Here is a 13164-nt window from a genome sequence, read left to right on the forward strand (position 1 = left end):
TCCTCCTAATTAGCTTTGCTTGCTTGCAATGTAGGTCCTTCAGAACGAAGACACAGAAAAACCTCTGAAGAAAGTTGATCCGCAGCTCCTGAAAATGGCCTTGAGCCCTTACCCCAAGCTCAAGGCTGCTCTCTTTCCCTCCTGCACTGCTCACGGGATTTTGCCTCCTGACATCTCCCTCTACCACCTTCTGCAGGTACACAGAGGGACGGAGAGGTTTGTTTGTAGCTAAAGCCTGGGGTTGTTTCCTTGGGATCCCTGATGTGGAGCTGAAGTTCACAGCTTCACCCTGAGCTGCTCTTTCGAGAGGTTTCTACACCTGGAGTGTCAGAGGAGGGAAATTCTCGCAGCGTTCAGTGGGCAAGGTGTTGAATATTGCAGAAATTGCAATGTTTGAAATTTAAAAATGTTTGTAGCGGTGAGGGAATTAGGAATTGAGAGTTATCATTCTTAAGCTGCCTCAATATATTTTGTTTCTGATCTTTCAGTCATTAATGCCCTTTGACCCCACGAAATTATTTGGCTGGCAGTCAGCAAACACCCTCGCTGTGTCAGGTATGTCTCTTGCCGGGGTTTACGTGCTTTCCTAGCCTGAGCACCTAAAATAAAATAAAATCCTAAAATAAAATGCATTCCAGGGGAATTATTTGGCAGACGAATTTGCTCAAAAGGCTTTTTCTTTCACTAGGAAAACATTGTCATTTACTAAAATCGGGTTTTGAACTGAAATCCTCAATTTTTGCATTAAGCTTTTCGCAGGCAGAACTCTTTCTAAATAAAAGACAGAAAGCCCAATGTTTTCATTTAAAAGCAAGCTGGAGTGATGCGGAGCTCTGATTTCCCAGTGAGGAGTGGGATTTCAGTGTGGGTTTGGGTGTGCTGAGGTCAGAATGAGAGCTGCGGGAGCCACGTTGGACTCTCCCCTCGCCGTGCAGCTCCAGGGGTGTCTGTGCCGAGTTCAGGTGTGTGCAGCCCCAGGGGTGTCTGTGCCGAGTTCAGGTGTGTGCAGCTCCAGGGGTGTCTGTGCCGAGTTCAGGTGTGTGCAGCCCCAGGGGTGTCTGTGCCGAGTTCAGGTGTGTGCAGCTCCAGGGGTGTCTGTGCCGAGTTCAGGTGTGTGCAGCCCCAGGGGTGTCTGTGCCGAGTTCAGGTGTGTGCAGCCCCAGGGGTGTCTGTGCCGAGTTCAGGTGTGTGCAGCCCCAGGGGTGTCTGTGCCGAGTTCAGGTGTGTGCAGCTCCAGGGGTGTCTGTGCTGAGTTCAGGTGTGTCTCACGGCGCTGCTCTGTCCTTTCCAGATGCCTGGAGCGAGCTGCCCCACTTCTCCAGCCCCGGGCTGGTGAGCAGGCACGCCGTGCTGGAGAGGTTGGATTTCCTGTTCTACCTGCTCCACGGCCGCCCCGCCTTCGCCTTTGGCACCTTCCTGGGGCAGCAGCTGGCCAGGAGCAAAACCCCCAGGCAGCTGTGAGTGTCCTCTGCAGGGACAGGACCCAGCACGGGGAGGGATTCGTCCTGCCCAGTGCTCAGCTGGGGCTGTCCTAAAGGTTAGAAATGAAATGCCACCTGAGAGGAGGTGAGCTTCGTTTGGAATTAGCTCAGTAAAATCTGCACGAGGGAAGGCAGGAGGAAATTCCAGCCAGATCAAACGTGGGTGGGCTCTTCTTTTAGGAAGCTCAAGCCCCTAGGTGGCTTCACAGGAAAATGGTGCCCCCTTCTCTTTGACGTTTCCTGGTGGTGACACTTCTTTAGTTTAATTAGTAAGGCAAAAAAATGCACTGGAGGTTGATGGGATTAAATGTTCTGGCTGAAGCTTCAGAATCAGGTGTTCAGAAGGGTTCAGACAAATGGCACATCTTGCCGGAATACACGAAATTTGCTGTTTGGAGTGGGAATTAGAACAAATCACTTTGTTTCTGGAATGGCTGGTTTGTGTAATAGTCACTGTTTGCTTCTCTCCATCGTTTCCACACAGATCTGTTTCTCTTGTATGACCAGGTAAAACTGGGGCAAAAAGGGAAACATCCATGAAGGCAGAGTGAAGCCGTGGTTTGACAGACAGGGATCCAGGATTATTTCAGGGCCTGCTCTGGAAAAACCCTTTGGGTCCATTTTCCTCTTAGCACCATCTGCAGGTCAGACTCAGGTTCCTGGTGCTGCAGTGGGTTGTAAACTCTGCGGAGCCTCTTTCTGCCCTCAGCCGCTCAGGGGGCGTTGTATTAGTTACAACACCAATTCCACTAGCTGTAGCTTTTGATAAACACATTAAATTGCAAACTCTGCTCAGCAGGTGGGAGCCTTCGTTCTCACACCCACACCTTTTATGAATAAGAAGCTTTGGGCTCATGTTATCACCGAAGCTGCTGACTCTGGGAGTTGGGTGCCCGGGGCTCGGAGTGGGGCAAACCCCTGGCTGTGTTGCTCGTTGCAGGGTGCAGCAGGCAGCCCGGGAGGCCCAGCTGCTGGCCCTGTCCTCCCTCAGTGTCCCCTCGGTGGCAGCAGCCTGTGTGTGTTTCCTGGAGCTGCTGGGGCAGGACAGCCTCCGCCTGCGCGTGCAGCTCAGGGCTGCAAAGGTCATCCTCAGCCACGGGAGCAGGAGTGAGGCCTCTCTGCATCACCCCAGCCACGCCAGGGACTCCTTGGGTAAGGGGCTCTTGGGCTGCTTTGGATGGGTGCTGCGGGTTTCTTGGGAAGGGAAGCAGAGGGGGATGCAGGGATGCTGCCCTGGTGGCTCGGCTGGGCAGTAAAAGCATCGGAGAACTTGGTTGTGCTTTTGTTCCCGTTTCTGTAGTAATTCTGAAGGTGCCTTTTTTATCCTGTCGTGTCAAGTAAGGCAGGAAGAGTGATCCAGGCTGTATCAGGATCTAGCAGACACTGTCCAGCGGCTGCCTGGGACTGATAGCAGTGAGGTTCAGCCTGATGCTGTAGTAATACTACAGAGAGTTACACAAAGGCCATTGCCACATCTCCTTTCTCCTTCCTGTTTGGGAGATCAGGTGTTCAAAGCTGCGGGGAAATTAAATTTATCCCAGAAATAACTTCAGAAAGTTGAATTTGTAACTCTAGGGCCACGGGTGTCTGCTTTCCCAACCAGGAAACTCTTGGAAACTCTTTCCCAACTGGTGCTCTTACAAATGCTGCCCTGGCTCTGCTCCCAGGTAGCTCCTCAGGAACGTGTTCTTTCCAACAGGTGAGAAGTTAATAAAGGTGGCTGATGGTGACAGAGCAGCAGCAGCAGCAGTTCTGACCCTGTTGGAAGAGGCTTTCTGGGATGCCATTGAGCAGCAGGGAATAAAGAGGTGAGAGCTGGGGGCTTACCTGGGAGATGGAGGCTGAGCACTGACTTCTGTTGTTTGTGTGCCAGAGAATACCAGAGAGGGCAGGACAGGACAGTGCCTGCCTTGGTGGCAGCCCCCAGGGGACGTGGCCTCCCTGCAGTGACCCTGTTGCTGTTTGCAGAGAGCGGCTCTGGGTCACAGGGTCACCTCACACCTGGGCCTCTGTGCAGAGATTGCAGTTGTCTCCGAATTCCCTGCAGGACATCCAGTGACTCCAGGAGGCAGTGGTCCTTGGTCATGCAGTTCTGCAAGCTCCATAACCTGGAGCTGAGCACGTCCTTCCTGAGGGAATGTGCCAAATCCAACGAGTGGCTGCAGTTCCTGATCCAGAGCCAGCTCTGTGGCCACCAGCCAGCCCAGGTGAGCTGTCTGTGCGTTGGACTGAGTCTGGGAGCAAGGGAATGTCCCAGTGTGGAGACAGCAGGAGCCTCACCAGCTCCTGGGGTCTGGTTCTCTTGGACTGTGGTAGCCCTTCCCTTGAAGATAGACTCGTTAATTTAATTTAAACTCTGGCACTTACTGCTTTTGTTTTTAATTGAAGAGTCGCCAGATGTTCAGTGTAAGTTATAATAAACCCACTCCTCTTTCCTTTCAAAACTCAAGTTGATTTTTTGGTAAAGATACTTAGACTTTGGAGAATCCAAATTTTCCACCTTTGCTTTTGAAGGTGATTTAAAAATGGATAAAATACTCCACTAAAAGCAATCGGGAGAAGTCGTGTGAGGAAGCTAACTGGGTGATTGGTAATTAAGATGATGCTTAGCAGGCCTAGGGTTTTAACTTGCATCTCCCTCTTGCTTTGAAGAATCTGTAACTCCACAAAAGCACCGAGCAGACCCTCTTCATGCTCTGTTGCTACAAGAGACAAGAGAACTGAGGCTCTCTGTTTGAGCTTTGTGGAAAAGGATGAGCTTCAATCTTCCGTTAGAATAATGAAATAATAGAATAACCCAGTTGTTCTAAGGACTGCATGTGAAGAGTGTTTTGTGTATTCAGTGCCCCTCTCCTCCCTGGGCCTCACGAGGCTTTGGTGCTGTTTTCCCCACAGGTCCTTCCCCTGCTGCAGGATTTCCCTGCCGTGGTTCGGGATCACCTGCTGCTGGCCCTGGGGAAGCTGCTGGGTGCTGAGGCTGGTGCTGCTGGCAGGAGGCCTGCGGGGAGCCTGTTCCAGGTGCTGCTGCAGTGCCAGGAGCAGCCCAGCCCCTGCTGGCACCTGCTGGCCGAGGGGCTCAGGGCACAGGCGCCCGTCCTCAGTGTGCTGGCAGCCTGCTGCCCCGTGAGTCTGCAGTTCTTTGTGTTTCAGGGGGTCAGTAGTGCCAGCTGCTGCCTGTGCCCAGCTGTGTTCTCCGGGGTCTGCGTTAAATCTGTTCTTGTGTTTCTGGGGTCCTTGCGCACGGCTTGACCCCCTTCACCCGCGAGGGGAGCTGCAAGCCCGTCCTTCTGGCATTTGCAGGATGCAAGCCTCGTCTCCTGCCTCTGTGTCTGGATCATCACCTCTGTGGATGATGCCACCAGGGCCGAGGCAACTGCCCACACCCAGGGCCTGCCAGAGGGTCCCCGGTGGGACCTGCAGGACCTTGCTGTCATCTGGAAAGTCTTCCTGAGGAAGCAAAAGAGTAAAACTCTTCTGAATGGCTTCCAGCTCTTTTTAAAGGTGAGGGAGTGTGGTTTCAGGGGTGTATTTGATGTGTCTCACACCTTCTGGGCCTGTAAATCCCCCTCTGTCCTGCTTTGTGCCAAGGATAACCTGGCTGTCCACTGAAATTCCCAGTCAAACTGGGAGTTCTTCCACTTATCACAAGTTTGTAGATCCTACATCAACCTTGCATGCAATTTTAACAAATTAGAACTTCATTGTTCTGCTGCTGAGAAAGACAAATTCTACATTGACTGAGTGACATAATAGATGATTTTTTAAAGATATGGTTTATTTATTAAGGTACTTTTGGGAATTTATTGTCATCTGGTTTTTGTGTCTTAAAGGATTCCCCTTTGCTGCACATCCTGGAGATGTATGAACTGTGCATGAACTGCAAAAAGTACAACGAGGCTAAAACCAAACTGCAGCAGTTTCAGGAAAGCCTCACAAAAGTAAGGAAATCCACTTCTCTCTAAATGTCATTGCTGGGGTTTAGCAGCTGGGCTTTCCACACGCTGCTCCTTGTCTCTCAGTGCAGATGTTTTCACAGTTCTATCCGTGCCAGTTTTCTGGTTCCCTGGGCGTGCTGCTAACGAGCATTCCCTGTCATTAGTGCTTTTCCTTCCTGGACTTCAGGCTCAGGCAGCTCAGCTCCCTTTCCCCCCCCAGCAGATGTGCTTGGGAGGGGTCCAGCAGTGACAGGGGCTGTTTGTCCCCCAGTTAATCCTCTCTGGCCATTTCTGACCCTGCTCACATCTCTCCTCTCCCCCTGGCTGTGCAATGCTCATTTTCAGGTCCAGCAGCTCAGGGGTGGCTCAGTGCCACTCAGAGTGCCAGGTCCCTGTTCCCTGAGGAGGGGCAGAGCTGGTGCACCCTCCTTTCCCGTTCCCACCCAAAGCAGCAGCAAAGGGACGCCCTGTGGGGGTTGTTACCTGCTTTTCTTCCTGTTAGGGATTGATGCACAGGAGTCGCAGTTTCGTGTTCAGTGTTTATTAATTATTATCTTGATTACAGACTCATGAGTTGTGAGCTCTAACTAACAGGGTGGAAAATGGATCCTTCTAACTCTTTCCAAGGTTATTTAAGTGCTAATTACCCAGTAACGAGGTGACACCTAGATTGTTTATACTTTTAACCCAGTAATGACCACACAAGGTCTGCAATGCTGACCTTTCTCACCCAAGTAGAAAGAACCACCCAAAACCAAGAAGAAGGTGAAGAAGGACTCAGACAACGCCCCAAATCTTCCATCTTGCCCCAAATCCGTTACTATATACTGAAATCTTAATTCTAAGTTTTCCCCCCTGCGAGATCACACACTTCTCTTCAAGCCGCACACCCACAACCCCGGCGCTGTCACTCAGTTTTGGAAGCCTGTTCCACGGCCTCGGGTCAAATGCAGCGCTTGCTTGAGGGTGTTTTAGCAGAGAGGGCCTGAAGTGCTGAGCCGTAACCCCTTCCCTCCCGCAGCTGGCGGCAGCAGCAGCAGCCCCCGAGGTGCCGGTGCCGTGGTTGGAGTCGCAGGCGTTGTTCCTGCTGGAGCTGATGCTGCAGCAGTGCCAGACCCAGTATGAGCTGGGAAAGCTGCTGCAGCTCCTGGCTGCGGCTGAGAACCTGCTGCTGGATGGTGAGGACAGGATGAGCCCTGGCAGGGCTGAATCCCGAGGGAAGTTCAGCCTTCCCTGGGGCTCGGCCCCAGCCGTCCTGAGCTGTTTGTTCTGTCCAAGCCAGGCCCCCACGTGCGGAGACTGTGCGCCCTCAGCGAGGCCCTGAGGGGCTCCTCCATCTCCATCAGCCGCTCCATCCTGACCTCCTGCAGCCTGGAGGCCTTCCAGGGGGAGTGCAGCTCCATCCTGGAGCAGCTGCAGGAGGAGGGAATGTTCAGCCTGGCTCGGGAGGTGGCAGCCCTGGCTGAGCTGCCCGTGGACAGCATTGTCACACACGAGGTACAGTGCAGTGGGCGACGCTCCCCTCTCCTTCCTGCTGCTGCTGGGGTTGAGGATGCAGCTTCTCAGCCTTCCTGGAATGTTCATTTTTTGTTAAAAATGTTTTTATTTTAAATGCGAGTGCACCAAAGTGTAAGTGCTGAGCTGCAGAGTACAGGACGACCGTCCTTATTCTCTTACTCTTTTTGTTTGTATGCGACCAGTTTTATCTGGGGAGAACAATCGATGGGTTTGTCCATTGGGGGTGGAACGAGATGACCTTCAAGGTCCCTTCAACCCAAACCAATTCTGTGACTTGTTGCATATTGGGGCACTCACCTAAGCCCCGCGTTTCAGTGCTGGCCGTCCTGTGCAAGTTGGAGTTTGCTTCCTTGGGAGGATAATTGTGACAAACCTCTGTGGATTTTACAGGTTCTGAGAGATCTGCATCATTTAAGAGACACTGGACAGTGGCATCAAAGCCAGACAAGAGCGGAGTTCTGGAAGAAGTGCGACGACACCTTCACCAAACATTCCATCTGCAGCCGGGCCGCCGCAGGCTTCTTCCTGCAGCAGGCCAGCGACGTGTGGGAGCCCTCGGGGCAGGAGAAGACAACCAGCACCATGGAGAGGCAGCTGCTGCTCACCCTGGCTGGGCACTGGCTGGCCAAGGAGCCCGAGGTGGCCGTGCAGGAGCTGCAGGAGGTGGAGAAGCAGATCTGGCAGTGCCGCGTGTCCCAGCGAGCGCTGGAGGCCGGGGGCTCGGGGCAGTGCCCGTGTCCCGGGCTGCCCGGGGCCCTGTCCTTTGGCAGCCTGGCCCAGCAGTTCTCCTTTTCCAGGCTGCCGGCCCTGAGCGCGGCCGTGCCCGGCCGGCTGGAGGCCCCGGCCGCCGGGGAGCCGCAGCTGGGCCCGGCGGAGCGGGCGGCGCTGGCCGCGCTGCTGGGCGCCCTGCTGGACGAGGGCGGCGTGCTGGAGGCCACCCGCGTGTGCCACTACTTCCAGCTGTGGCACAGGGACGTGGCCCTGGTGCTGCACTGCAGGGCCCTGGCCTCGGGGGAGGCCGGGCTGGAGCAGCTGCAGCCCGAGGTGCGGGCACTGCTGGCGGCCGGAGCGGGCACGGCGGAGGGGAGCACGGCGAGCAGAGCCCCCAGCAGTGAGTGACCCCTGGGTTCTCCTCTCCCTCTGCACCAGTGACCCCTGAGTTCTCCTCTCCCTGCACCTGTGACCCCTGGGTTCTCCTCTCCCTCTGCACCAGTGACCCCTGAGTTCTCCTCTCCCTGCACCAGTGACTCCTGAATTCCCCTGAGTTCCCGAGTTCTCCCCTCTCTGCACAAGTGACCCCTGAATTCCCCTGAGTTCTCCTCTCCCTGCACCAGTGCCCCCTGGGTTCTCCTCTCCCTCTGCACCAGTGCCCCCTGAGTTCCCCTGCTCTGCCTCTCCTCTCCCTGCACCAGTGCCCCCTGGGTTCCCCTGCTCTGCCTCTCCTCTCCCTCTGCACCTCCCCAGATCCTCTGCAGGGGTTAAGCTCTTCCTGGTTTCCCTCCCTGGTTCATTGATGCTCTTGTGAAAGGAATCTGAAGCCTTGAATCGTGTCCCCTGTGTTCAGTTCCCAGAGATGCTGAACCTTTCATTTGTTCCAGCTCCCTGTTCTGGCCCAGCAAAGCAGCACTGGGCTTTAATCCCTGTTCCTGCTTCTAGAATAACACACTCTACTAATTTTTTTTTTTTTGCTGTCGCTGAGGCAAGGAAATGCTTTTATTAATGCACTTTTCTGACTCCTTTGTAGGTTATGAAGGGTTTAGTGGTTCTTGTTTAACAGCAAGGCTAAGGCTGAGAAGGTTTATCTGTAAAGTTCTCTGCGTGCCTGTGCAGTCTGTTTCAGCTGGAACATCCCTTTCTGCTCGTGATGTGGGAAGCTGAACAGGCACAGGGGAGCATCAATGAATCCAAACCCGCCAGGAAGGCTGCAGAACCCTTTCCTCAATCTTACGCTTACAAATTTTATATCTGAGATATTACTGAGGATATTTGCGTTCTGTTACGTGTGGTTTGTACCCTGAAACAAATGTAGAAGTTGAACAGTCTGAGGTGTCAGGAGCTCAGTTTTCAAAGACCGAGGAAGTGTTCCGGAATTGCTGCGGGTTTTGGAATCCTTGCCCAGGTGTAAGGGAGCTGTCTGCCTTTATGAGGCAGGAATTGATGTGTTTTTGTTCCCAGCGTCCAGCCTGGAGGACTGGAGCCCTCTGGGGGCCCCGGGTGGGGACGATGCCGTGGTGGCAGCACTGAAGGCTCTGGCAGACGAGTGTGTCCATGGCAGGGGCTACTGCAGGCAGGTCCTGTGTCTCTACGAGCTCTCCAAGGTCAGCCCAGGGCTCTGCTGGGGCTGGGGAGGGCAGGGAAGGGGGGAAGGTCCTGGGCAGGGCCCTCAGGGAGCTGCGGAGGGTGAAATTCCAGCCCTGTGTGTGGGAAAAGGCCAGAGGCTTCCTGGGCATGAGGGGCTGAGGTGAGCTCCAGCCTGGCCGGGTCAGGGAGGGTCAGGGGTGCCCTCACTGGGGTTTTGGGTGTTCCTTGGGGATGTGCTGTGGGTCAGGGGTGCCCTCACTGGGGTTTTGGGTGTTCCTTGGGGATGTGCTGTGGGTCAGGGATGCTCTGACTGGGGTTTTGGGGGCTCTTTAGGGATGTCCCATAGGTCAGGGGATGCCCTGACTGGGGTTTTGAGTGTTCCTTTGGGGATGTGCTCTGGGTCAGGGATGCTCTGACTGGGATTTTGGCTTCTCTTTGGGGATGTGCCGTGGCTCGAGGCTGCTCTGACAGGGATTTTGGTGTCCCCACAGGAGCTGAGCTGCCCCTTTGGGGAGCTGTGGGCGCGGGAGCCGCGGGAGGTGCTCGGGGCCATCCTGGCGCGGCCGGGGCCGGAGCGGGGCCGCAGGGCCCAGGCCTTCATCACCTGCCAGGGGCTGCCCCCCGCCGCCGTGGCCACGCTGCTGGCACAGCAGATCACCCACGAGCTGCTGGCCTCGGCACAGGGAAAAGGTGGGGACACACCTGGGTTTGGTCACTGTGCAGGGAAAAGGTGGGGACACACCTGGGCTGTGCTGGGGGCTTGGGCTCTGCACAGGGAAAAGGTGGGGACACTCCTGGGTTTGGTCTCAGCACAGGTAAAGGGTGGGAACACACCTGGGTTTGTCCTCTGGGTGGGATTTGTGCGTCCCAGAGCAGCCCCTGCACTCAGTGCCCGAGGGCTCAGCACAGGCAGGGGAGCCTGAGCAGCTCTGCTCTCCGAGCATTGCCAGCCCGGTGTAAAGTCCTGTACAAGTGTTCATCTGCAGCTACTCCTCTGTCCAGTGTGGTGTTGCAGTAGTCAAGGTTGTATTTTTATGGCCATAAATTTAATGGGTTTTTTTAAAAAAAAGGATTTTTAACTGTGGTCTTTGCTGCCCCGCATCATCTGACTTGGGAATATCATGTGTAAAGCATGACAAAAGGTTTTCCCCTTTCTTTTTCCCTTGGGGAAATGGGGGGCAGCTGTATGGTCGTCCAGTAGGGTTTTGTTGGGTTGAACTGCCAAAAAAAGCATTTTCTGATTGTTGAATTTAAGCAAGAACACCCAAAGTGTTTTTAGGATTGCAGTCCCAAGTCCTCAGTGAGTCTGGATGATGTCAGATTGGTTTGTTTGGGGTTTGTTAACCAATGATAAAAAATAACGGGAGTTCTCTCCTGCACCGTTAGCAGTGGTGACAGGATTCTCTCTCTGGCCACAGGGCAGAAGCAGGTTTGGAACCCTGCAGTGGAGAGCCAGGCACTCCTGCAGCTTGCCAAGCTGTGCCAGGATCACACCTTGGTTGGGATGAAGTTACTGGATAAAATCTCCTCTGTCCCCCGTGGGGAGCTGTCGTGCAGTGAGTAAATGGCAAATCCTGCCTGGTGTAACCTGTGTGTAACTAGTGTGGCATTTAACTCACAGTTTGAAGGGGAGGCTCTGCTGCTGATCTCAGGTTTGACTCTCAGTTAGTAGGGCTGAGGGCGCACAGCAGACAAGGGTGCTGCTCAAGGGTTTATTTCCCAAACAAAAGTCAGATTTTTGTGCTAAGCAGGAGGTGGGAAATGCAGAACGGGAGTGACCTGTGCTGTGGTGGTGGTTTGTTACACGAGGGGCATTGTGGCTTTGTTCATGTTCAGTTAGAAACTGAATTTTTTAAGCCCAAATGCAGAGCTCGTGTCCTTTTCCAAGCGCAGAGCTGGCAGGCAGTGCAGTGATGATGTGTTACTCATCTGTCAGCTTTTGCTGGAGGAGGCTGGAAATTCTGTGCCTTGTGTGCGTTTTGTGTTTTCTCTTCTGGAGAGAGGCAGAAATTCCCTTCCCCAGCCCTTTAACTGAAACACCGGAATCCTCCTGCTCCTCAGTTACAGAGCTGCTGATCCTGGCCCACAGCTGCTTCAGCCTCACCTGTCACATGGAGGGGATCACACGGGTGCTGCAGGCAGCTCGGCTGCTCACCGAGGAGCACCTGGCCCCCAAGGAGGAGTTTGGGCTGGTGGTGAGTGTCTCTGGGGCTGGGAGGGTTGCCTGTGCCCGTTCCAGGGCTGGCTCTGTCCGTTCCAGGGCTGCCTGTGCCCGTTCCAGGGCTGCCTATGCCCGTCCAGGGCCAGCTCTGCCTGTCCAGTGGTGATTCAGCTGCTGGGAAATGTGCTGCTCAGTGTCCCTGGGCTGTTGGGCATCTTTAATTCGTGCCTTGAGGGAGCTCCTGGGGCCTGGGCCGTGCCCGGTGGAATGGTGCCAGTGCTGAAAGCTTCACTGCCTGTTTCAGTGTGATGAGACGATGCCCTTTCACCTCACTGTGGGAAAGATGCCGTTGGGGTTGCTTTAGGAGAACCCCCGGGGCTCCAGGGGAGTGTGGGCAGCCTGGCACAGCCCTGGCAGGGGATTGTTCCCCTCCCCTGGAGATCCTGTGCCAGGAGGATGAGGACGGTTATTTGGCTGTGCCCAGGTGAGGCTGCTGACGGGCATTGGCAGGTACAATGAGATGACCTACATCTTCGAGCTGCTGCACCAGAAACATTACTTCGAGGTGCTCATGAGGAAGAAGCTGGACCCGGTAGGTGAGGGACAGAGGCCCAGGGAATTGTGTGGCTGCGCCAGAAGCTGCTCTTGCCACAGGGTGAAACTGGCTGGGCATTTTACTTCCTTAGTGCAGGAATCCAGAGTCAGGTTTCATGGAAATTAATCAGTGCTGGGGCTTCTTCTCCTTTTAGTGGAACCGTTTTTTCCTCATTAGCTCAGGGCTACGACGAGAGCAGCACTGAAACTTAAACTTGGCACGGTCAGAGTTTTCACGTCCTGCTTTGCTTTTATTTGCACTTAAGGTTTCGTGGGGGGTTTAAAAGTCATAAATACTCACAGCTTTGTTTAAGTGAGCCGTAAAGAAATGTCACATTTTGACGTTTGTGTGTAAAGGAACGCCCGGGTGCTGGACTCTCATCCCCGGCTGAGCGCGGCTGTGGGGCTGCGGCTGGGTTTTGGGGCGCAGGGGTCGCTTTTTGGGAAGGGCTGGGGTGGCAGGAGCGGGCAGAGCCGTGCTCAGAGTGCTCCCTGTGCCCAGAGCGGGACGCTGAAGGCGGCGCTGCTGGACTACACCAAGCGCTGCCGGCCCGGCGACAGCGAGAAGCACAACATGATCGCGCTGTGCTTCAGCATGTGCCGGGAGATCGGCCAGAACCACGAGGCTGCCGCCTGCACTCAGCTCAAACTCATCGAGAGCCGGCCCTGGGGTGAGCGTCCCTCCGACCGGGAGGTCCTGGAGAGCCCCGGGGCGGCCCCTGCCTGGGGAGCTCCTGCCCCGGGCAGTGCCCGGGGGGTGGCACTGGGGCTCTTGGGATGGAGCAGTGCCCTGGGCAGTGCCCAGGGGGTGACACTGGGGCTCTTGTGATGGAGCAGTGCCCGGGGGGTGGCACTGGGGCTCTTGTGATGGAGCAGTGCCCGGGGGGTGGCACTGGGGCTCTTGTGATGGAGCAGTGCCCGGGGGGTGGCACTGGGGCTCTTGGGATGGAGCAGTGCCCCGGGCAGTGCCCGGGGGGTGACACTGGGGCTCTTGTGATGGAGCAGTGCCCGGGGGGTGACACTGGGGCTCTTGGGATGGAGCAGTGCCCGGGGGGTGGCACTGGGGCTCTGTGATGGAGCAGTGCCCGGGGGGTGGCACTGGGGCTCTTGGGATGGAGCAGTGCCCGGGGGGTGGCACGGGGGCTCTTGTGATGGAGCAGTGCCCGGGGGGCAG

The 13164-nt window shown here is 55.3% G+C and overlaps 1 protein-coding gene across 2 annotated transcripts in view; it reads left to right on the top strand.

The window, feature by feature from the left end:
* SPG11 (SPG11 vesicle trafficking associated, spatacsin) overlaps nucleotides 1-13164 on the top strand; it is a 29060-nt gene that overhangs the window by 12882 nt on the left and 3014 nt on the right. For both annotated transcript variants that reach the window (XM_066196618.1, XM_066196619.1), the window contains exons 19-36: nucleotides 35-196; nucleotides 489-555; nucleotides 1292-1457; nucleotides 2422-2633; nucleotides 3181-3289; nucleotides 3529-3688; nucleotides 4377-4604; nucleotides 4782-4982; nucleotides 5312-5419; nucleotides 6438-6594; nucleotides 6699-6913; nucleotides 7325-8045; nucleotides 9110-9252; nucleotides 9727-9925; nucleotides 10654-10791; nucleotides 11297-11430; nucleotides 11881-11988; nucleotides 12493-12661. In XM_066196618.1, coding sequence (XP_066052715.1) covers nucleotides 35-196; nucleotides 489-555; nucleotides 1292-1457; nucleotides 2422-2633; nucleotides 3181-3289; nucleotides 3529-3688; nucleotides 4377-4604; nucleotides 4782-4982; nucleotides 5312-5419; nucleotides 6438-6594; nucleotides 6699-6913; nucleotides 7325-8045; nucleotides 9110-9252; nucleotides 9727-9925; nucleotides 10654-10791; nucleotides 11297-11430; nucleotides 11881-11988; nucleotides 12493-12661 — 3397 coding nt within the window. The remainder of the gene's footprint in view (nucleotides 1-34; nucleotides 197-488; nucleotides 556-1291; nucleotides 1458-2421; nucleotides 2634-3180; nucleotides 3290-3528; nucleotides 3689-4376; nucleotides 4605-4781; nucleotides 4983-5311; nucleotides 5420-6437; nucleotides 6595-6698; nucleotides 6914-7324; nucleotides 8046-9109; nucleotides 9253-9726; nucleotides 9926-10653; nucleotides 10792-11296; nucleotides 11431-11880; nucleotides 11989-12492; nucleotides 12662-13164) is intronic.

The sequence above is a fragment of the Chamaea fasciata genome, unplaced genomic scaffold, assembly GCF_029207755.1.
Source record: "Chamaea fasciata isolate MVZ Bird 193981 ecotype frontalis unplaced genomic scaffold, bChaFas1.0.hap1 SCAF_14, whole genome shotgun sequence".
Lineage (NCBI taxonomy): Eukaryota > Metazoa > Chordata > Aves > Passeriformes > Sylviidae > Chamaea > Chamaea fasciata.